This window comes from Trichechus manatus, unplaced genomic scaffold, assembly GCF_000243295.1.
Source record: "Trichechus manatus latirostris isolate Lorelei unplaced genomic scaffold, TriManLat1.0 scaffold00001, whole genome shotgun sequence".
Lineage (NCBI taxonomy): Eukaryota > Metazoa > Chordata > Mammalia > Sirenia > Trichechidae > Trichechus > Trichechus manatus.
The window spans coordinates 20,816,868-20,839,042 of record NW_004443937.1 but is presented as its reverse complement, the minus strand read 5'-3'; the positions used below and the strand labels follow the sequence as shown (position 1 = coordinate 20,839,042).

Sequence of the window (22,175 nt, the reverse complement as noted above, 5' to 3'; positions counted from 1 at the left end):
CATTGTCCAACGGTCTTATGCATATGAGGCGATTGAAAATACATGGCTTGAGTCAGGCGCACCTTAGTCCTCAAAGTGACATCTTTGCTTTTTAACACTTTAAAGAGGTTTTTTGCATCAGGTTTGCCTAATGCAATACGTCATTTGATTTCTTGACTGCTGCTTCCGCGGCATTGATGGTGGATCCAAGTGAAATGAAATGCTTGACAGCTTCGGTATTTCTCCATTTATTGTAATATTGCTTATTGGTCCAGTTGTGAGGATTTTTGTTTTCTTTGTTGAGGTGTAATCCATACTGAAGGCTGTGATCTTTGATCTTCATCAGTAAGTGCTTCAAGTCCTCTTCACTTCCATCAAGCAAGGCTTTGTCATCTGCATATTGCAGGTTGTTAATGAGTCTTCCTCCAATCCTGATGCCTCCTTTTCTACAGGAAGTAATATTGAAGGATGTATTTCTGGAAGAAGTGACCCCTTTGGCAGAAAGGAGAAATATTTGGTGATACTGATTCAAAGTATAACTCTAACACCCTACACGGAATCTGAGGCGAGGGGATTTTTCTGTAATGGAAAGAAACTGCATGGGGTAGTCTTTTTAGATTGATTTTGGGTAACTATAGTAGAAGCCATAGAAAACACCACAGTCACAAGATGGCTTACATTTGAGGTTGCCTTTCAATTTATATAAATAAAGTTTGCCATATTCTGATATATTTGAAGGTGGTGCAAATGGTAAAGCACTTAACTATTAACTGAGAGGCTGGTGGTTTGAACCCACCCAGAGGCACCTTGGAAGAAAGGCCTGGCAATCAATGGATCTGCTTCTAAAAAGTCACAGTCATGAAAACCCTGTGGAGTATAGTCCTGCTCTCCACATGGGGAGTCACCATGAGTTGAAATTGACTCGATAGCAACTGGTTTGGTTTAGTCTGGTAAAAGTCTAAATCACCGTAGATGGTTGAGATGTTTTCCAGTTGTTAAATAAGCCATTTAGGTGCTGGTTGTTCTCAATTGAAAATTTGCTAAATTTATGCAACTAAAATATTTTCTCTGGTAAAATCTCAGAGTATATAATTACATAAGAAGTAAAACTGTGTTGTTAAAATTAGAGTGAATTTCTTTTTCCTACAAATAATTTACTGCTTAGGGTGCCTATGAATATTGAAATGCCTCACTCTGAGGAACAAGGAAGTCTTCGAGTCTCTAAGGCTTCCATTTCCATTGGAGGTTCACTCTTACGTAGCTTTACATTTTTTTGTTTACCAGCACTCCACAGAATAAAATACAACATTTTCCCAAAAGAGATGCTTAAGCGTTCATATTTACCTTGCTCTTTCCTCTTTTGTGGTGATAGCCCATGTTCCAGTGTTCTCAGTCAGTTACTCAAATAGAGTGCATATCGCCACTTCTTAGTAAAGTACAGCAATTTCAGAGGATAAAGTAAGTGTAAAATATTTAAACACTAAGTACTTCTTGAGTTTGCTCCTTTCATCAGTCCGTGAATCAAAAGTTTTTTTTTTCCTTTCTATTCCGTGATTTCAGATAATAGTCCTGCATACTTGAACCTCATGTATTATTGGTAATTAAAGTTATTTAAGAAGAAACTAGAAATTAAATTGGTTCTAATCATAGACTGTGCTGAAGTATTTTGCGTATTTCTACTGAAATTTTCCTTTTAGCGTTTATGAGCATAAAAGTTTATTTTACTCTTAAAAAGTTTAACATTTTTCTTTTTTCTGGGAAAGTCCTTTTTCTTAGTTCAACTGCTGGTAGTTCGCTGTCTCTGATAGCTGTAAGTAAAGGGATAGCTTTATAAAGGAGGGGTGGTACTTAGATGTGTTTATTTTATGCTGTCGTTTCTGGTTCTAGAGAAATTCAGAATTTATAAATATTTAGAATAGACATATGTTTTCCTTGCAGAGGATCCCTTGATTTATGAACCTGTTGAGTTTGTGTTTGCTGGACTCTAGCCAGTATTTCAACACAGTGATGTTTTCTCATTGTTTTCTTTCAACACAGATGTTAGTTCAAGGTCACACGAATACTTAGCAGCTATTTCTGCGTCAGAAGCGGGTGGTTTCAGATTACTTTTTTGGTGTGAGATTTACAAGGCAGCCACTTAGAGCTTATCGCACACATTTACAAATAGTGGTTCCCCAGTTGTGCGTTGTAGAGTGATTTTAAATTTGAGTGTGGATTCATTAAAGCTTTTTATGTTTTGCATGGCATCCTTAGTCTGTAGACTTTCCCTTGTCATCTAAAGCAGAGATTGGCAAACTATGGCCCATGGGGCCAGCTGGCCCACAGCCTGTTTTTGTACAGCCTGGGAGGTAAGAATAGTTTTTCCACTTATAAAGAGCTGTAAAACAAACAGACCAAATAAAGAAGAATATAAAATAAAGCCCGTATGGCTGACAGAGCCTAAAATATTTCCTATCTGCCCCATTACAGAGAACACTTGTGAATTCCTGATCTAAAGGAATAGAACTTTTTTTGCTTTTATTCATGTGAACACTGAAATATTAGAATTTTAGAGCTATTTGAAACTTTGATCCAATTCCTCACCCTAGTGATCCTCAGCATTATGTGGATCTGATAAAAGCGCAAGGGTGATTTTCCAGATGTTTCCCTCTGCTATCATCATGAGATTCTGTCTCCCTTTCCTCTTTGCTTTTTACCCTGTGACAGCTCTGGGCACTATCCTGATTTGTAGCATGATCCTAGTTCTTGGTTCTGTTCAACCTTTCTTTCCCCTTTCCTCCTAGGTTTTTGAACCCTTTTCTGGGTCATGACTTAAACCACACTGAGAGGGCTAACACCCCTCCTCACTATGTTTCTTATGACATAACTCATCATTATATCTCCTCCAGGAACTGGGTGGAGTAAGTGTTAAATTCTTTCCATTCACCCCAGTATTCTGTTTTCAGCAGGATTATGAATGACACCAACCTTAAAGCTTAGAAGTTTGATCCAAGGTATTCTGTTTTTCTTACTAACTCATGAGAAAGATCAACAGTAACTACTCTAAGTCTGTTTTGGAGTATTTTTCAGAATATAAAATCTCTTGTGTGAGTTTTGCCTGGGATAGGTGGTAGTGAATACTTCTGCTTATTTTCTTACATTATCTTGATTACTCTTCACAAAGATTTCCTCTAATTCGTGGTGACGTCATAGACATTTCATCTCCTGTCGCTATTGCATGGGTTGAGTTGGGTCCATTGAGATTGTTCATTCTGCCATCAGAAACAATCTTTCGAGTCTGTATTCTCATAGTGGCCCTGTGTGCTGGAAGTTTGGCCATTTCAGTTGTCCTTCTCTGACTTTCATGGGTTTGGTGACCACTTTCCTCGTGGAATGGAACCAGAGTCTGGCAAAGAGTCCTAGGTGCCCATGTCTCTTTGGTCACATGACACCCTGGCTTGAATACTCACTACGTGCCTGTGTCAAGAGCCAGCATTTAACTAGTCTTTGATCAGAGTGACCCTGGTATTTTGGGGGCTACAGTCAACAGACAATTCTCAGTTTATTTCTTCTGTATTTAAACAGGAGCTCAGAGATCATCTTTAACAGAATCATCGTCTTTCCCCTAGCATATTTCCATATTTGCCCACAAGCAAATTCGTTTGCTAATTTTCTCTTCTTCACAGTCTCTTGAGGACTTGCAGTTTATTCCATCCTAGAATCATGAAACTTCAGAGCAGGGTCGGATTGATATTTTTCCACCTGGAAGAAAATTTTATTCATTCATTCTTTAAGTCAGTCCACAAATAATTATTAGGCACCTACTCAGTAGGAGGGTGTTCACTGAGCGGGCAAGACAGACAAGATGCTGCATTTCATGGGCCTTATGATTATATGGACGTCATAGACAATGAACAAGGAAATCAATAAACAACAATTTCAGCTAGTTACAAGTACTGTAAAGAATAAAGCAGGGGAATTAAAATGGAGAGTGATGGACTGGAGTGGGCTGTTTCCTAAAGGGTGGTCAGAGAGAGACTCTTTGGAAAGTTGACATATAAGATTGAGGTGAGGGAGTTGTTTAGCTGCATGAATGCTTGCTTCATTATTAAAGAAGCAAGGTCCTAATTTTCAGGGACTTACAGGAGGAGGGAATAATAACAGTGTCAGCTCGTGTTGAGAGCATCAGTTAGGAGTGATTTTCAGTGGCAGGAGGGAGCAGAAGCCTGGTGGAGTGGATTGAGGGGGGAATGATGAAGACATAGGGAACATCAGTAACTCTAAAGGAATTTTGCTATAAAAGAGAGCTGAAAAATGGGGAGTTGGAGGGAGACGTGGGGTCAAGAGAAATTTTTTTTGGTCTGTTTTTAAGATGAGTAATATTTTAGTTATGTTTCTATGCTGATGAGAATGATCTACTACAGGGATTGGTAAACTGTGGCCTCAGGCCAAATCAGTCATGGCCTGCTTTTGTAAATAAAGTATTATTGAACACAGCCATGCCCATTCATTTACAAATTGTCCATGTGGCTGCTTTTGCATTATACAGTGGCAAAGTTGAGTAGTTGTAATAGAGATCATATGTCCTGCAAAGCCTAAACTATTTATTTCTGGCTCTTGATCTTATAGAAAGGGTAAACCTGATGATGCAAGAGGGTAAGTGGTGACTTGCTAGACTGATGTTCTTGCCCCCAGAAGCTATCTTCTAGCAGTATTCCCTTACAGAGAAAAGTTAGAATCCAGTGCACATGTGGAGGGGTTGGAAGGTTAGGAAGTGGCAGTCTGGCTTTGGAATGCTTGAAAATGAGTTTTTTTTCAGTGATGCAGTTTTTGATCATAAAACTCTCTAGAGAGTGACTGAAAAAGAGGTAAGAAAAGACTGGAAATGATGAGGTCAGTGAATTGAGAGGTCAAGGTATTGAATTCTTATCTGGATAATTGGAAGCTATATTATATTCCTCTTTTTACAATACTTATATAAGTGATAACTCACATTGTGCTAATGCATCGTTGCTTTCTGTATATTTCTATTTGGAGCCATAGCCATTTGTTACTATCTTTTGTTTCCTACTTTATATGTTGTTGTAGGTGCTGTCGAGTCATTTCCAACTCGTAGCGACCCCGTGCACAACAGAATGAAACGCTGTCCAGTCCTGCGCCATCCTCACAATCGTTGTTATGCTTGACCCATTGTTGCAGCCCCTGTGTCGATCCATCTCGTTGAGGGTCTTCCTCTTTTTCACTGACCCTTTACTATAGCAAGCATGATGTCCTTCTCCAGGGACTGATCCCTCCTGATAACGTGTCCAAAGTAAGTGAGACGTTGTCTCACCATCCTCGCTTCTAATTAGCATTCTGGCTGTATTTCTTCTAAGACAGATATATGGATAATAAAAATGATATTATTTTGCTTATTGTGGTCATTATGTTTGAGTTCCTGCTTTTATACTTGCCTTTTAAAAAAATTAAGACAGGATTTTCCCGTGTGGCAAAAATGTATTAAATATTCCCTAATTTTTTTAAGCATGTGCAGCACTATTTATTTTTAGCTTGCAGATAGGACAGAGGGACTCACCTGTCTGGGTCTGTCAGTCCCCTCTGGAGCCCTTCCTAGAGGGTCGGTCTTCGAGGTTTTGGGAACAGTAGTTTTTTTGAGTGAAAGGTTGCATGTGTTGTTGGATCATTCCTCCGTTTTCTCTCTGAACTCCTGATTAAGGTGGATATCATCCAGGTTTCTTGCTTCTTGTATATCTACAGTGTTGGTTAAATTGTAGGCACACTTGCTTCTTATTTGCTCAGACTTAGGGGTTTTGACACACAATTCGAGGCTGCAATTTTCCATGTCTTAGTGAAGCCCGACAGACCCCTGGGTGATGCTGGGGTAGAGGGAGGGCATGAGTACAGCTGACTGATCATTTCCTCCACAGCTCTGCCTGATGAAGAGCCCCAGCTGTTCAGGACCACTAGGCAGAGCCATAGACTGTTCCACAAATTCTGTGGCCATTATGAAGATGACATGAAATACTGTGAAAATACTGAGCGGAACTCAAATAACGTTATTTTACTGCAGGAGGTCTGGCCTGGGCTGTCAGAGGGTGATGTGAATTTCAGAGCTAGATTCCAAGTGTCTTGAGCAATTATACATTGGGCTTAGTTCAGCGGCAGCCTCCGTTCACCAGCAATTATTAAAAAATGATTCAGTTGCATAGAGGAACCCTCCTGTGGGGTCTATGCAGTCAGTTTTGTATGTGTGAGTGCAGTGAACTTTTCAGCTGATTCACTGGGGAGGTGAGACATGTAAGTGGCCTGTGTGCCAGTAGAATGGGTAGTGTCAGGCTGATGATACCAATGCCTATGAGAAGATGGCACTATGGTGGCACTGGTACAACCCAAACCTTCATAAGCTTTCACAGGCCATTCGTCATCCAAACATTGATATCCTTCAGTGGATCACTTGGTTTCTCATACACACACACGGGGTCTGGCATCAAAGCATTCTGCTTTATCCTTTAGCATAACAAATACCTATTTCTTCATCTAACCCCTGTAGGTATCATTATCTTCAGAATTTAAAAGGGATTTTTAAAAAAAATTACTTGTCTGTTTATTTAACATCAGATTACCATCTCCATTTTGCTGGTTTTTTGAGAGATGTGTAACGACAGTTGAACCAATTGTCTTGCACTGTTATATTAATGTAACATGTATTTGTTTTGACATCTACTGATCTTTGCTTCGTAGGAATTTTCAACTTTTCTTGTTGGCTTTGATTTTTGACTCATGAGTTAATACTTTTTTGGTTATTTTTGTACTTGAAAGACAAGTTTGTTTTGCTTCTGATGAGATTAAACTGTGAAACACTGAAAACAATGGCAAAATGGCAAAACTAACATTATCTTGCAATATGGTGCCTTTATGTTTTGTGTTTATATGATCATTGAATCTCTTTACATATCACATACATAACTTGGGAACCTTTATTTTCATGGCATTCAAACTGTAGAAATAAATAGTTAAACGGAGTTTTTCGATATGATCAGTGTACCTTCTGAAGTCTGAAACAGTCAATTTCTTGATAATATTTGGCGAGTTTTTGAATCACAATCATGTATTAATGTTTCTACTTTCTTTTGGTGATTTACCAAGCTGACTTACCATTTCAGAGTTAACTTATGCTGCAAAAACTCTTTTTTAGTTGTTGTTATCTACTTTTGATAAAGTCATGCATTGTCTCTGAATAAATTATATACACCTGTCATTGTCAGTCAACTCCTTAGAACAAAGTGAAGCCCGACCCACCACTGGATGGAATGTAACATGAGGCATAAAGCACAGACTCCTGATTCATTTGTCATGTCTCAACAACAAATCCTCTTCCATTTCAAGAGTCTTCTGATTTTACGTGATGACAGCTATTGGTCAGAATACATCATAGTGTTTGCTGTACAGACGAGGCCTTTGTCATATAATTAAAGAGCACAAGAGCCGCCAGACTAAACAATGGTCTGCGATTCAAATAATGTTTTGTAACTTCCTTGGCACATTTTTATTACCATCTCGAACATGTGTTATCACTTAGCATTCTTTGCCATAGCATATTACATTGAAGGGGAAAAAAACAAAACAAAACCAGGCAGCCAAGCAGCCTAATCATGATTCTTCAATGAGTTAAATGCCTTTCGACGTACTTTGTATTCTCAGAATGCACCATTTGCTTTTCTGTGTGCGTTTTTCCTCTCTGCTTGGAGTCAGAAATCCTGCCTAACCTGGTTGTTTATAAGTAAACAAAATTGTCAGCTTTTAAGGATAGACTTCATTAGGTATCTTGAGATTTCTAAAGTAGGATAAATGCAGAGGGAAGATAGACAAACGGGCATGAAAAGGCCATTGTCAACAATAAAACATATGAAAAAAAGGTTCATTAATAATCTTTACAAAGAAGATTCCTTTAAGATAATAAGATACTTAAAAAAAAATTGGTATAGGTTTTTTTTCCCCCCCCAGTAGCACTCATCGTTGTTGAAAGTCCAGTGAAAATGTATACTTTTAGGCACCACTGCTTACCTTTTAAATTAGCACATCCTTTGTGATAAGCAACTGTTAGTGACGATTAAAAACCTTACATCCTCTTTGGTCCCACTTCTAGGAATATATCCTAAAACAATAGTAAAAAATATGCACAAATGTTTAATTACAGGTATGCCCCCTACAAGATTATTTGAAACGACAACAATAATAATAGAAAAGTTATCTAGCCTCTGTCTTCAAAAAGTACTTTTTATGTACTGACAACTATTGGATATTTCAAAGGCACAACCTTATTTACTCTTCACCATCACAAAGTGAAGCAGGCAGTCGTACAGTACCCTCCACCCCATCTGCAGTTTTGCTTTCTCTGGTTTCAGTTATCCACAATTTCAGTTACCTGCAGTTAACCGAGGTCCAAAAATGTTAAATGAGTAGTATGATGAAATCATGCTCCGTCCTGCCTGGGGACTACATTTACATAACTTTTATTACAGTATATTATTATAATTGTTCTATTTTATTAGTTATTGTTGTTAATCTCTTACTGTACCTAATTTATAAATTAAACTATCATAAGTATATATGTGTAGGACAAAACATAGTATATATAGGATTCAGTACTATCTGAGGTTTCAGGCATCCCCAGGGGCCTTGGAATGTATCCCCTGTGGATAACTGGGGGACTACTGTATTCCATATGAAGAAAGTAACACCTAGAGAGTCTATGTAACTTTCGCTGGAGCAATAAACCCAAATGTAAACCCATTGCCATCAAGTTGAGTCTGATTCATGGTGATCCTATAGGACAGAGTAGAATTGCCCCATAGGATTTCTAAGGAGTAGCTGGTGGATTTGAACTGCTGATGTTTTGGTTAGCAGCCATAACTCTTAACCAGTTATCTAGGGAGATTCAGAGGAAGGATTTGAACTCATTTGAAGTGAACCCTTAACCTGTATATTTATTTTCTTCCAAATGTATACTAGTAGAAAGTGGGAAACAAGGATCCAGCAATAGAAGACTAGTTAAATAAATTTTAAGTTGGACAACTATGTAGCTATTGTTGTGTTGTTAGCTGCCATTGAATAGTCCCCCAGCCCCATGCCCAACAGAATGAAATGCTGCCTGGTCCTGTGCCATCCCCATAATTGGTTGCAGATTGGACCTTTGTGATCCGTAGGGTTTTCAGTGATAGATTTTTGGAAGTAGATCACCAGTCCCTTCTTCCTAGTCTGTCTGAGTCTGGAAGCTCCGCAGTATACAAGCCTCCACTGACAGATGGGTGGTGGCTGTGTGTGAGGTACATTGGCTCTGAATCGGACCAGAGCGTCCCAAGTGAAAGGCGAGAATTCTGCTACTGAACTACCAATGCCTCACATGTAACTTTAAGAAGTCGTGTTTTCAATGGACATTTAATGACGTGGGAAAATGTTTCAGTGGGTTACAAAAAAAAACTATATATACATTCTGAACTTTCTCTCCCATCCTGCCCTCCAAATATATCTGACAGGCTCTTAAATTATGAAGATTCCGTTTCTAATCTGAGCTCCATTACTAGCTTTGTGAGTGTGAGCAAATTATTTCAGCATCCTATGCTTCAGTGTCATCCTCTGTAAACTGCGCCTAACTCATGGTTATTAGATATTAAATAAGGCATGGAGTTCCGAGCATATAGCACAGTATGACCTGTAGTACATGCTCAAGAAATGGTAGCTGTTATTTTGAAGATGAAGTTAACCTAGACATAAAGTTTAAGTTCCTCAGCATAGCTAGTAACATCTTCTGTGATCTGCTCCAGCTTATTCCTCCAGCCCAATCTTTTGCTACCTTGTCTTTACCTCTCACTTATGCAGTAAACTTGCATGTTCACTGCCCTTAATGAGCCATCTGTTTTTGCTTTCTTTCATGCTGTTCCGTTTGCCCAGGATAGACTTTGTTTTTACCTCTCCTCTCTTCCCTCCAATCCTTTCCTCCACCCACTGCCTGTCAATAATTCACTCATCTTTCAAGGTTCAGCTGAAGCAGTTCGCCTGCTGTGGAATGTGGATCCTTACCGTAACTGCCTGGGTTTCTAGGTCAGCTCTGCTACTTACCACTCGATGAATTTATTTAACTTTTTGTGCCTCAGTTTCTCATCTGTAAAAAAGTTTTTTTTCCTAACGTTTTTCTTTTTTTTGATTAGAATCCAGTGAGTTAGCACACGTACAGCACTTAGAAGTGCATTCCACACAGTAACTGCACAAACCATGTCTACTGTCATTGTCATTGGTTACCCTTTGAAGCCTTTCCTCTGCCCTTCAGGTAGAATGGACTACTTCCATTGTCTCTTCTGGACCTTTTATAGGTGTCTGTTCCTAGCACTTAACACTTGAAATTGCTTCACTTAGCCTAGTGCATGGCACATAATAGACACTCAGCAAATATTCATTGAGTACATGCGAGAGAAGAGAGAGAAGTCTGACTTCAAGAAGATTCCAAAACAAAAAGCTATTGCATGTCGTTAAGTAACAGGACAAAAAGGAACAATAGAAAATAAGCAGGTTCATTAAATTGAAAAGTATCTTAAAAATATCTCTTGTACAATTAATGCTTTCCATTGTTGGGCTCATGTCTGTAGGAGAAAAGAGGCTGGCTATATGTGCAGTCAGGTGGCCCTCTTAGAGTCCTGCCTCTGGTCTATGCCCTTGCCAGTCTTTTATCTTACTAGTGATAGTCTTCCTGTTCATTTCCCTCCCTGCTCAAGTGTAGGAATGGGCTTGCCTCTTACCTGCAGTTTCAACATGTGGAGTTGTGAGGACGAATACAGAATAATGTCTTTGGGAGAGTTCCATGTATTCCAGGAATCAGTAGAGAAGAGAGACAGGATGCAGAGCCACAGGGCTCAGAGATAGAGGTTGACAGCTCAGGAACAAGGAACAACCCAAAGCATTGGGCAGGATGTGGGAATGAGCAGTGTAAAAATAGCATGGGGGTGTTGTTTGACCTCCTCTAACTTCACAAGAGATAAGGAGAATCAAGATCAAAAGCCCAAGGCTGATTCCTATGAGGTGGGGATCAGATATGCTGCCTCTCTCCACCATCTTTACCAATTCTGATACCAACCGTCCCTCCCAGGGCACTCTCTACTTCTCTGCTGAGTTTGATAATTCATTGTGATGGTCACACAGAACTCACAGACCATGCTCACAATTATGGGTTCATTAGGGAAGTAACAGATTACAATTCAGGTTCAGGCATACTCAGGATACAGTTCTTCAATCAGGACAGCCTCTTCTCAGCCATGCCCACAGGCATGCTTCTCTCTGGTCATCGGCCTCTTCTCTGCTCGGCCTCTTCCCTGCTCGGGCAAGTGTTCAAAGCTCTTTTAGCTCTGCCGATAAGTGCCCAGAAGCACCGTACTCCTCCAGTAAGCCTTGGCCCAAAGGCGCTCAGCTCCAGCTCTGTGGGTCAGTAAATCTAGCTCTACCAAGTGTTGGAGGCACCCTACTCCGCCAGCAAGCCTCCTGCCCAAAGGCACTCAGCTTTCTCACTCTGTGAACCATCTCCTGCCGGTCTCCTGCCTCGCTGCTGTTTCTTCTGCCACCACTTCTTGCCATCTTCATTGTTACAGTCCTGTCTCCAGGTTCCAGGAGTGCAGGGATCCCAGGTACAAAAGACACACTCTGCTCCTGGCTCTTCTTCCTTGGTGGTGGTTAAGATCCTCTCCTCCAGCCTCTGGGATGGCTCATTTGAAGCCTAGCAGTTTGGCAAAACTGACCAATCTCCGACCAATCCCTTCATTAGGGTTCCATAAACCTTATTTGCATGATCCCACCCCCCCACACGGGTGCCATGGACTTTATTTGCATTATTAGCAAACTATCCAATCCCTTGATGGGCCACAATTACCTTATTTGTAAATTCCCATCCAATCACTTGGGTGGGAGTTAACAAGACTGTGGTGAGAAGGACCACACAAAAGCAATTCATCACACCACAAGGGTCCAGAACCTTCAGCTGGTTAACAAGAATGTTACTGCCTGAGCAGGGACAATTCATGTAAAGCCCTGGATAAAACAGGGATTTTAGGCACATCATAATGTCTGGAGTTGAAGGAGAGCCAGAGGTTCTTTGTAAAAGAGGTCTGCATACTTCGTGGAGATCCTCTTGACTGTGGCTCTTCTGTCTTGCCTTTCATACTTTCTGTGACAGACATATTACTACATTCTGGGGCCTTGTTTCCTTCAACAGATGTGGCTATCACTGGGCTGTGCAGGGCATCTAATGAGATAATAGATGTAAAAGCATCTTGCGAAGTTAAAACATATAATGTAACATGAAATTCTGTTTTCATCTGAAACCTCCTTTCTATTGGAAAACTCTTGCTTTTAATGGAAGTTTTTCTTACAGAAATTCAGATCTATTTCATGCTGTTTTAGGCAGTGGGGGATTTCCATACATAGAAGATGCATTCTGGATGTAGCCTCATATTCTAACTGAATTCTGAGAATTTCTCAGCAAATGAAGCAGTAAGCATTATAACTTGGATTAAGATATTTTTGTATCGAATATCTTGTGCCCAGTGGGGTGCAAACTTCTTTAGACAAGATGTATAATGCCTATCGATAAGGAAGACACTATAGATCTTTGTAAAATGACCAGCTCTAAAATTTTTCCGTACTAAAGCTGCTGAAATCTCAACCCTGACCTTATTTTGTGAAAAAGAACTCCTTATATGTGTACCTTTATTGGTAAGACTTCTGCAGTTCTTTGTAAGTAGATTAGCAAGCATTGCAGGCCAGGGCAAACATTTCAAAGAGAAATGTCACAAATATTATTCCTTTCAGGATAGACATAATATCATACCGTAACTAAACATTATGAAACCATTTCTTTTTGAAGCTGTTTCAGTGAACCAGTAATTTGAAATTCAGTTTGATGTTAGAGATTTTTAATTTAAAATGACTCTTGTTGGCCCATTTGACTGGTAAATTATATAAGCTGTAAGAAATGAAAGTTTTGTTTGTAGTCTAGTGCTCAGTCAGTTACAGAGTAAATACGAAATCTAAAACTCCCAACCAGCATTGTTGGAAAACTAAACAGAATCCAGCTGCTGTTTTGGGTTTGTACACAAGTTGGCCAGAGGCAGGTTATTCAAAGAATCAACTACAAATTGTTTAAAAAACAAACAAAGAAACCAGGGGTAGAGTGGAATTGGGGGTGAGCCAGTTCAGGTTGATGTTACCAAAATTCTAAGATGGCCCTCGAGAAGTCCTAGTCCCTGGTGTACACACACCTCCCAGCTATTCAGTTAAGCACTAATTTAGGTGCAGCTGCAGCTGTAAAGGGATTTTGCAGGTGTAATTAAGGTCCCAAATCAGTTGACCTTAAGATATGGAGATTATCTGGGGTGGGCCTCACCTATCATATAAGCTCTTTAAATCTGATCTAGAGGTCAGAGACAAGGAAGTTAGGGAGATTTGAAGCTTGAGAAGGATTTGACACGGGGGAGGGGGCATTCTTTGTTGTTGGTTTTTGAGATTGATAGGACCATGTGTCAAGGAATGTGGGTGGCCTCTAGGGGCTGAGAGCCAACCCTGGTTGACAGCCAGCAAGAAAATGGAGACCTTTTATTAAAAAAGGAAATATTAAAAAAATCCAGATAAACAGAATACAAGCAAGAATCATGTAGTGTCATTTCCACCCTACTCTGTTTATTGGTCATTACAGCCACAAAGCTGTTAGGCTTCAAGAGGAAAGAACATAGACCCCATGTCTCAAACTGAGGAGAGCCAAAAGAATTTTGGGGCCAAATTTAGGAACTTTTAATTCTGAAATAATTTTAGCCGTACAGAAAGTTGCAAAAATAGTTTGAAGAGTTTCCATATACCACCCACCCAGCTTCCACTAATGTTGCCATTAACATCGTACATAGCCATAGTACCTTTAACAAGATCAGGAAATTAATATTGATATAATACTGTTAATTGAATGCAGATGTTATTCAAATTTTGCCAGTTGTCCCACTGCTGCTCTTTTTCTGGTCTAGGATCCAAACCAGGACCCCACGTTAATTTGGTTGTCATTGTCTCCTTAGTGTCCTCTAGTCTGGGATATCTCCTCAGTCTTTCTTGGCTTTCATGACATTGACACTTTTGAAGTGTACAAGGTAGCTATTTCGTAAGATGCCCCTCAATTTGGATTTGTCTGATGTTTTTCCATGGTTACATTGAGAATGTGCATTTTTGACAAGAATACCACAGAAGTACTGCTGTGCCCTCCTTGGTGCGTCATATCAAGGGGTACATGATATCCATATGTCTTGTTACTGGTGGTATAGGACTTGATCACTTGGTTACCGTGCTGTCTGCCAGGTATCTCTAGTGTAAATGTCTTATACGGAGATAATATGAGACTAAGCAAATGTCCTGTTCATCAGGTGGTGCCATGCTTTAAAACTACCATGAAGTTCAAGTCTTTTTCATTAGATCCAACAGACATAAACTTGGTCTTTCAAATACTTGTACTGATCTTGTTGTAGACCAGTTACAGTTTGCAGGTTGGCCCTAGTCTGCACACCACACTTTGAGTATGAATGTGCTAGACTGCACCCCTTCCCCCAGTTCATTTTTCCCAGATTGGAGTTTGTGAACGGCAAATCCAGTTGTGTCATTATTCTGCTTAAAACCTTTCAGTGGCTCCCCATCACCTTTAGGGTAAAAACCACACTTCTTAGCATGACATTTTAAGGCTGCATCGTCCTGTTCCATCTTTAAGATCATCCTTGTACCACTCAGATTGCTCTCCTCCTCCTCCATGCTTCCCTCTCCATAAATGCATAGCTGCCCCCTCCACACAGTTTACCTGACTAATTCCTGATGTCTTTCAAGACTCTTGAACACCTCCTGTCACCTGCATGGGCTAGCTAAGTTTTCTTCATGTCAATTCCGTTGTATCCTGTGCTGTAATAGAGGTTAACTTTTGTAATTGTTTATGTATCTTTTAACCCACTTGACTCTGAGTTCGAGGGCATAGACTTTGCCATGACAAGAGCTCAATAATATTAAGCATAAATTTAGCACTGTGATAGTTTCCAGAAAATAGTTTCCAATACTCAGCTCTGTATGACAAGATGGATGCCTGAAATGCAGAGATGGTAGAAGAAACTCTTTGAGGAGGACAGTGTCCCTGATGGGTGGGGTCTGCCGAAGGAAACTGGGGGTCTAGACTCTGATCCTTGTTTCACATGGCCTATCTTTACCCGCATGGTTAGATTAAAAACTTCAAGCAAGCAAGCCAACCCAAAACAGAGTAGCCCCATGGATCTACCCTGCTGTTCTCTTGGACAGTCTTACCTTCTGGGGACTCCTTTGTTGTAAAGAACTGAGCCCAGAGCAGGCAGAGATCCTTTGCCTTCCTCTCTCCACTTTCTGGCTCTTCTGTTCTCTTAATAAATAGAAGTTTGATGGGACAGAGTAGGGGGGACTTTAATTCCTTTTTACTCTTGTTCTTGGTTCATCCCTAAATAGCCTTGGGGTAGAACTTGTAAACCTCAAAGGGAAGTTAAGTAATGTTAATAATGGTTTGAAATTCAGCTCAGGTTATGTACATATTCCTAATTTTATTATTTAAGTTGCAACTAGTCATTCATAGCTAAATATTGGCAGATTTAATTTACATTTTGGCTTTCTTTTTGATAAATATCCCTTTCAAGACCCTATTACTTTCTGCTTTGATTTTTTTTTTTTTTTTTTGATACCATGTGTTTCATTAATGGAAGCATGCTGACTCATGGAGTATGTTTGTATTTTTGGTTGGTAATATGGATTTTGAGAAATATTATTTGGAAATACATGGTTCCCACAAACCTAAGGGGGTTCTTGGGCACGAGGATTAGTGGGTGCCTGTCTGTCCCACCAGTCATGGGTGGCAGGATGTATTGTGACACATACACACACACACACACACAACCAAATCCACCAGGGGCTCCCTAATTATCACAAGGAAACCATAAATATGCTTACAAGGCTTATCTAGCTGTACAAAGGCCAAAAGAGACAAAATTTTTACCCAGTCACACTTCCTGGATGTACTTCTTTACATTTAAGGCTGATACTCCAGCTGTTTTGCTGCAGTGAATGTTTGTTTCACCTTTCACTTTTACACAAGTCCCCACTGGAGGGTAGCAAATACTTCTGGCTGGAAAAGTAGTCCCAAAAAACCTGACAGCCAGAAATAGTGGGTGGGATACTGTATGTTCTCATGGGTCATGAAAGGTATATGATATATAATCATGCCAGAAAATAGAGAAAGCCAAGGCTACCATAATTGTGTAGGCCGCTGCTAATGACTTCACCTTGAAAAGTAAGCATTTCTTTTTTTCTTGCAGCTGACCCATTGTTTAAAGTTTATATTTAAATTTCTTTAGTAAATCATAGCACATTTTATGATAAAATGGTCTTACAGATCAATTTGTGCTTGTAGCTTCCGTAGATAAATCTCAACAGATTAGAATTCAAACATAGTATTTTAAGATTAAAAAAAAAAAATTGATAGTTCAAGCATCAATAAATAGATTTTTAAAAATAATTTCCCAATAGTAAAGGCAGCTCTGGTGCCGCAACAGTTAAGTGCTTGGCTGCTAATGGAAAGATTAGTGGTTCGAACTCACCTTGGCTGCTAATGGAAAGATTGCTGGTTCGAACTCACCTATCGGCTCTGCAGGAGAAAGATTTAGCGATTTGCTCTGTAAAGATTACAGCCTGGAAGACCCTATAGGGCAGCTCTACTCTGTCACATGGGGTTGCTGTGCGTTGGAATTGGCTCAGAAGCACCCAACAACAACAACAAAGGGCAGTATTTACTTTAGGCACAGGTTAGAGAGCCAAATAATGTAATTCAAAGATTTTCATGAGTTTATTCAAAAAATTTAAATTCAAACAGCTGCTCTTTCTTTAGTGATATAAACCAAAGATATACAAAACTCTAGTGACTTGCCAGAAACAAAACTTTGAAAGCAAAACTCATTACCCACACAACCTATTATTTAATTGCACTGTTAAGGAGGAAAAAAAAATACAACCCAAGGTAAAGTAGTCCCAGGAACTGCATTCAAGAAGGTATGTTTCCATTTACTCATCTGGAATTACTTAAACATCATGTGCTTAGATGGCTAACATAAAAGAAGAAAAAGCATACTGTAATGTAGTTAATATCTTCATAATCTTTTGAAGATTAGAGGTAATTTTCAAAAGACCTCTATTTTGTTTGTTTCTGATTTTAAAATACTCAGGTAAATCTCTTTACTTCTTACCCTTTAGGCTATCTAGAAACCATAGGCATTCATTCTTTCAGAATTTAGAATACAACAGGCTCATGTAGTAAAATGATACTGGTGATTTAAATCATAGTGGCCAACCACAACAAAGCCACACAAATAAGATAGCCTTTTACTGCATTATTTCCCAAGGTCTGCCATGATGATTTAGAAGCCCTAGTGGCACAGTGGTTAAACGCTCATCTGCTAACTGAGAGTTTGGCGGTTCGAACCCAGGTCAGCAGTTGGAACCCAGTAGCTGCTCCATGGGAGAAAGATGTAGCAGTCTACTTCTGTAAAGATTACAGCCTTGGAAACTCTATGGGGCAGTTCTAGTCTGTCCTGTGGGCTTACTATAAGTTGGCATTGACTCAATGGCAGTGGATTTGGTTTTATTTATATAGGTAATATAAATAAAATATATACATATATACATAAAATATATATTATATAATGTATGTATATGTGTGTGTGTGTATATATACACACACATACATATGTATATTTTTCGCCCTAAAACAGGAGTCAGCAAACTATAGATGGTGGCCTGCCACCTGTTTTTGTAAATAAAGTTTTATTGGAACACAGCCCAACCTATTTATTTATTTATTGTCTATGGCTTTTTTCGCATTACAGTGGCATAGTTGAGTAATTGCTATAGAGACTATGTGGTCTGCAAAGCCTAAAATATTTACTGTTTGGCCCTTTATAGAAGTTTGCTGAACCCTAGTCTAAAGAAATATTTGCAAATTGAAATACTTCTTTTCTTGATAAAATCTTTCACTTTTAAATAGCTTAGGTTTTATTAAGGCTGTTTTCTCTTAAATTGTATGAAAAAACTCTCCTGGTATACTGGATGATATTTTATAACTTGGTTTCATAAAGGAAAGTGCCTATAATCTATTGGGTGATTGGTATCCAATTTCTTTAAAATTTAAGGTCATTAAAATCTCAAACATAGCAACAATTGTGAGGATGATGCAGGACTGGGCAGTGTTTCATTCTGTTGTACTTAGGGTTACTATGAGTCAGAACCAACTCAATGGCACTGAACAATGACAATGAAAATCATTGTACATTAATTCATTAGTGGTGACAAGATAGCTAGTGAGGCATACATAAAAAGTACAGTGGCATGCTTATGGTTTAACTGTACAGTGACGATTGGTCACATTCCAGCTGAGCATGTAGCCACTGTGCCACCAGGGCTCCTTCTAGTTGACATTACCTACTTTTATAGTTTCTATAATAATTCTCAGTTTTAATTTTCACATTTAAAAATATCAATGTATTTGAGATTTCACTTGCTACAGATCAGTAAGACTAAGCTAGCAGTCACTTGCAACATGAGTTGCAAGGAAGCCTCGTATTTTTTGTGTTCAATAGCCGTAGTTCAGTATATTAAAAATGTGCATTTGATCATACTATTTGTCAGTCACAGACTTTTAGCAATAAAACATGTGGCTACAGTGCTCCATATCAGAGCAGCAAGTGAAATATGAATTATCTAATATGTGGTTATCTTTTTTTTTTTTTCTAACAGACTTGTAGAAGAAAGCAAACTGATCCCACTTATTTTTGAAGTAATTCTGGTAAGAAAACAAATGTGCATTTGAAAATCCAGGGATATTAAAACATTTTTTTACAGGTTTTGACCAAGTGGTGTGATCAGATTCTGACCTTGACTCTCCTGGAAGAACTGTATGTCTTTTATCATCTCACTTAACCTCCTCAGGCCTTGGGATCCTGATCTGTAAGGGGATGTCTAGCTTTGACATTGTAGAGGGACACTGTTTAATGACTTGCCATATTTTCACAAATCTTTAGCATTTTATTTCTGTCGAATTAAACAATATATATTATCTAATATGGAAAGGAGGAGCCCTGGTGGCACACTGATTAAGCACTCGGTTGCTAACCAAAAGTTTGATGGTTTGAGCCCACCAGCCACTCTGCAGGAGAAGGATGTGGCAGTCTGCTTCTGTAAAGATTTACAGCCTTTGAAACCCTATGTGGCAATTCTACTCTCTTATATAGGGTCACCGTCAGTCAGAATTGACTCGACAGTGGTGGGTTTCTTTTTGTGGGGGTTGGGGGTTAATATGGAAAGAATACTTTATCTGAGGTTGGTTTGCAGAGGGAAGGCAAAATAATTATTGCTATACTTGAGAGGGAAACCCTGCTGGTGTAGTGGTTAAGAATTAAGCTGCTAGCCAGAAGGTCAGCAGTTTGAATCCACTGGGTGCTCCTTGGAAGCCCTATGGGGCAGCTCTACTCAGTCTTGTAGGGTCACTATGAGTCAGAACTGACTCGACAGCAATGGGTTTTTTATACTTGAGGGATGAATTTTCTGATGTTCAGTATGGAGCTCTCTGCCTTTGCAGACCTTCGGTACCTGGTCAGCAGTTTTATGCCTATGGTCAGAAGGTTGTCTTCTTCAGAACTTAGAATAGCTTAGCTTCCATGCACCATTTTTTTTCTAGTCAAAGAATGCAGCAGATTTTAAAACCATCTATAGGAGAAAATATTCCATCTATGGTTCCTATGTAGAGAATAAAATAGGATGCAGAGTTGACTCTTCTCATCTCTGAAAAAATCCCTATTTATATTAAATACAGATCTGAGAATTGAGTTAGTGCTTATAGCAAGGGAGTGCCCTTTGCCAAAGAAAGGTTCCTTTGTATTTGAGTAGATCATTCTCCTTTACCAAGAACTTTGTAACTGACAGCACAAGGGACAAAGGAGGTGACACCTCCCCAGCAAAATCAGTCTAATCTACCTTGTTCATCAACAGAACAATTGCTGTGATAGTTGGATAACCCTACTTGTGGAAAATTAACTTTCCTTAATCATCTTAAAATATTCATCTACAAATTATTTGTGTGCTGGTATGGTTATATGGTGAGAACCTTATTTTTCTTAGCTGTAGACATCCTTTCCCTTTCAAGAGAGCTGGATGGGTTTGCATAGGATGGGAAGTAGGGGTGGGCATGGGTAATCTTTCCAAAGCATGCTCAATTCACAGCAAGATGACAGAGAGCTGCTGTGCTGATATACTAGGTTAGAGCCCAGATTGAATTGCTTAGTATAATAAAAGGGATGTTAGAGACAGTATTAGGAAAAGCAATAGAGAGAAAGGAGATGAGAGAAATGTGGGTATCAAGAGAGGTCTAATGGGGATATTTGAGTTTTGACAAGTGTTATGTGTGACTCTCTACATTCAATAGGAAGTACATTACTTGCTAATTAGTTGTGGAGTTGAATTTGTTTTGGAAGATGATCAGTGCAGCAAACTGCTAGGTTGGCTACATGGTTGGGCATGGGGCAAGAGCCAAAGCTGTCCAAACCCAGCCTTATTTGGTTTGCATTTGAAAAAGAGACTGGTATTGTAGAGCTAGAACGGGTCTTTATTGACTAGATGTGAATGATTGATCCCCTTGTTGTGACAGAAGGGCTCCTAACCTGTTGAGGTCAATACAACTCCTTTTATGATTGATAGAAAGTTTTTATGTTATCCTTTAGCAAACATGTCAAGATCTAAAATCCCACACAGAGAAATTCCTTCCTGTAGGTTACCTTAGCTCCTCTGTACTTGATTAATCTTTTATACTGAGCACCTAGCAAGTGCCTCATATTTTACAAACCACAGTAAATTTTTTATGAACTAATTGATAACTACCATTGTTTAAACCTTTGTCATTTTATCATGGCTGTAGTAGGGAGTAGGTAGAAGGTGATGTCTGTTCTCCAGGTCAGGGTTTCAGCTGGTCTGAGCTCTACGGCCAGTCGGCATGTCTAGGTTGATGCCCTTACCCCAACCAGAAAAGTTTCATACTCAGGTTTACTGTGTGATATTATTTTGAGAAGAAGTCCTGATGCTAAAAAAAAGTAAAGAAAAAAACAGTTGAAAACCACTGCTTTATGGGGCAGGACTTTGATATCCTTGAAGAACATTATTAAATCCCAGTTCTACTTTTGTCCTTATAGTCAAATAATTTCAACTTTTTTCTCCGTGTAAACACATTTTTTAATCTGTGAAATTTCTTTGTAGCGGTTATCCTGTGAACTATTATCTTGTCCTTTTTACATTTTAGTCACTGAGCTGGATGTAGTACAGCATTCCCTTGATTCCGTGATGCACATTTTTTTCAGAGTTTAACATCTCTGAAACTGGGATGTACCTTCCAAATCAATGGTATCTTACAATCACTTTGAACCAGGTGACGTGATTGTCATTGCCTTAACCAATTTATTTCACTATTATTTTTCTTTTTATAATTGCCTAAGAGTGATACATTATAAAAATCTGTGTCTGAATAAGTCTAAAAGAACTCTTTCAATACAAACAAAACTCTAAAAAGAACCATGTCATAGCTTAATTGGCTGCGGTTTTTTTGTTTTTTAGTGGTTGATAAAATAAATGGTGCATCTTAAAACTGATAGCTTCCTGTATTCAAGGAAACACGGTATATTCAGTATGTTCAATTTAGCTTATATGTTTGAGGGCCTGTGTTGTATCTGGCATATAGAAAATTCTAGTAATGATTAGATCATAACAAGTTACAATGACAGTATTGTGTCGGTCTCTGCGTGCTTGGCTACTAGTTACACGTTTTAGCCGTCCATTGGAAGAAAAAAACAACAAAACCGTGTTTGACTCATACACTTATGGTCCACTGTTACCTCCTGATGACTTTTGCTTTACTCCTAATCTGTCATTCTTTTTCAGCTTCTGTTTGATAGACTTAAAGCCTATTACAGGCTTTATAATTTTTATTCTTTTCTACAGTTCCTGGTGTGGTGTGCTCTTACCAGCAGTGTAACCTCTGTTAGGTGTTTTTCATTAAGAAAGTAAGCCTCTTAGTTCCGGCAAAATGGTGCTCTAGGCAGAAGCAC

At 39.1% G+C, this 22,175-nt stretch overlaps 1 protein-coding gene and 1 long non-coding RNA gene across 2 annotated transcripts in view; one reads left to right on the top strand and one right to left on the bottom strand.

The window, feature by feature from the left end:
- ULK4 (unc-51 like kinase 4) overlaps positions 1-22,175 on the top strand; it is a 601,253-nt gene that overhangs the window by 245,400 nt on the left and 333,678 nt on the right. Inside the window, exon 31 of the mRNA XM_023727809.1 lies at positions 18,823-18,871. Coding sequence (XP_023583577.1) covers positions 18,823-18,871 — 49 coding nt within the window. The remainder of the gene's footprint in view (positions 1-18,822; positions 18,872-22,175) is intronic.
- On the bottom strand, positions 318-10,892 carry LOC111819465 (uncharacterized). Its single transcript, XR_002823069.1, has 3 exons — positions 10,752-10,892; positions 8,023-8,113; positions 318-3,720 (listed from the first exon to the last, which is right to left on the bottom strand). It is a non-coding gene; the product is annotated as an uncharacterized LOC111819465 (long non-coding RNA).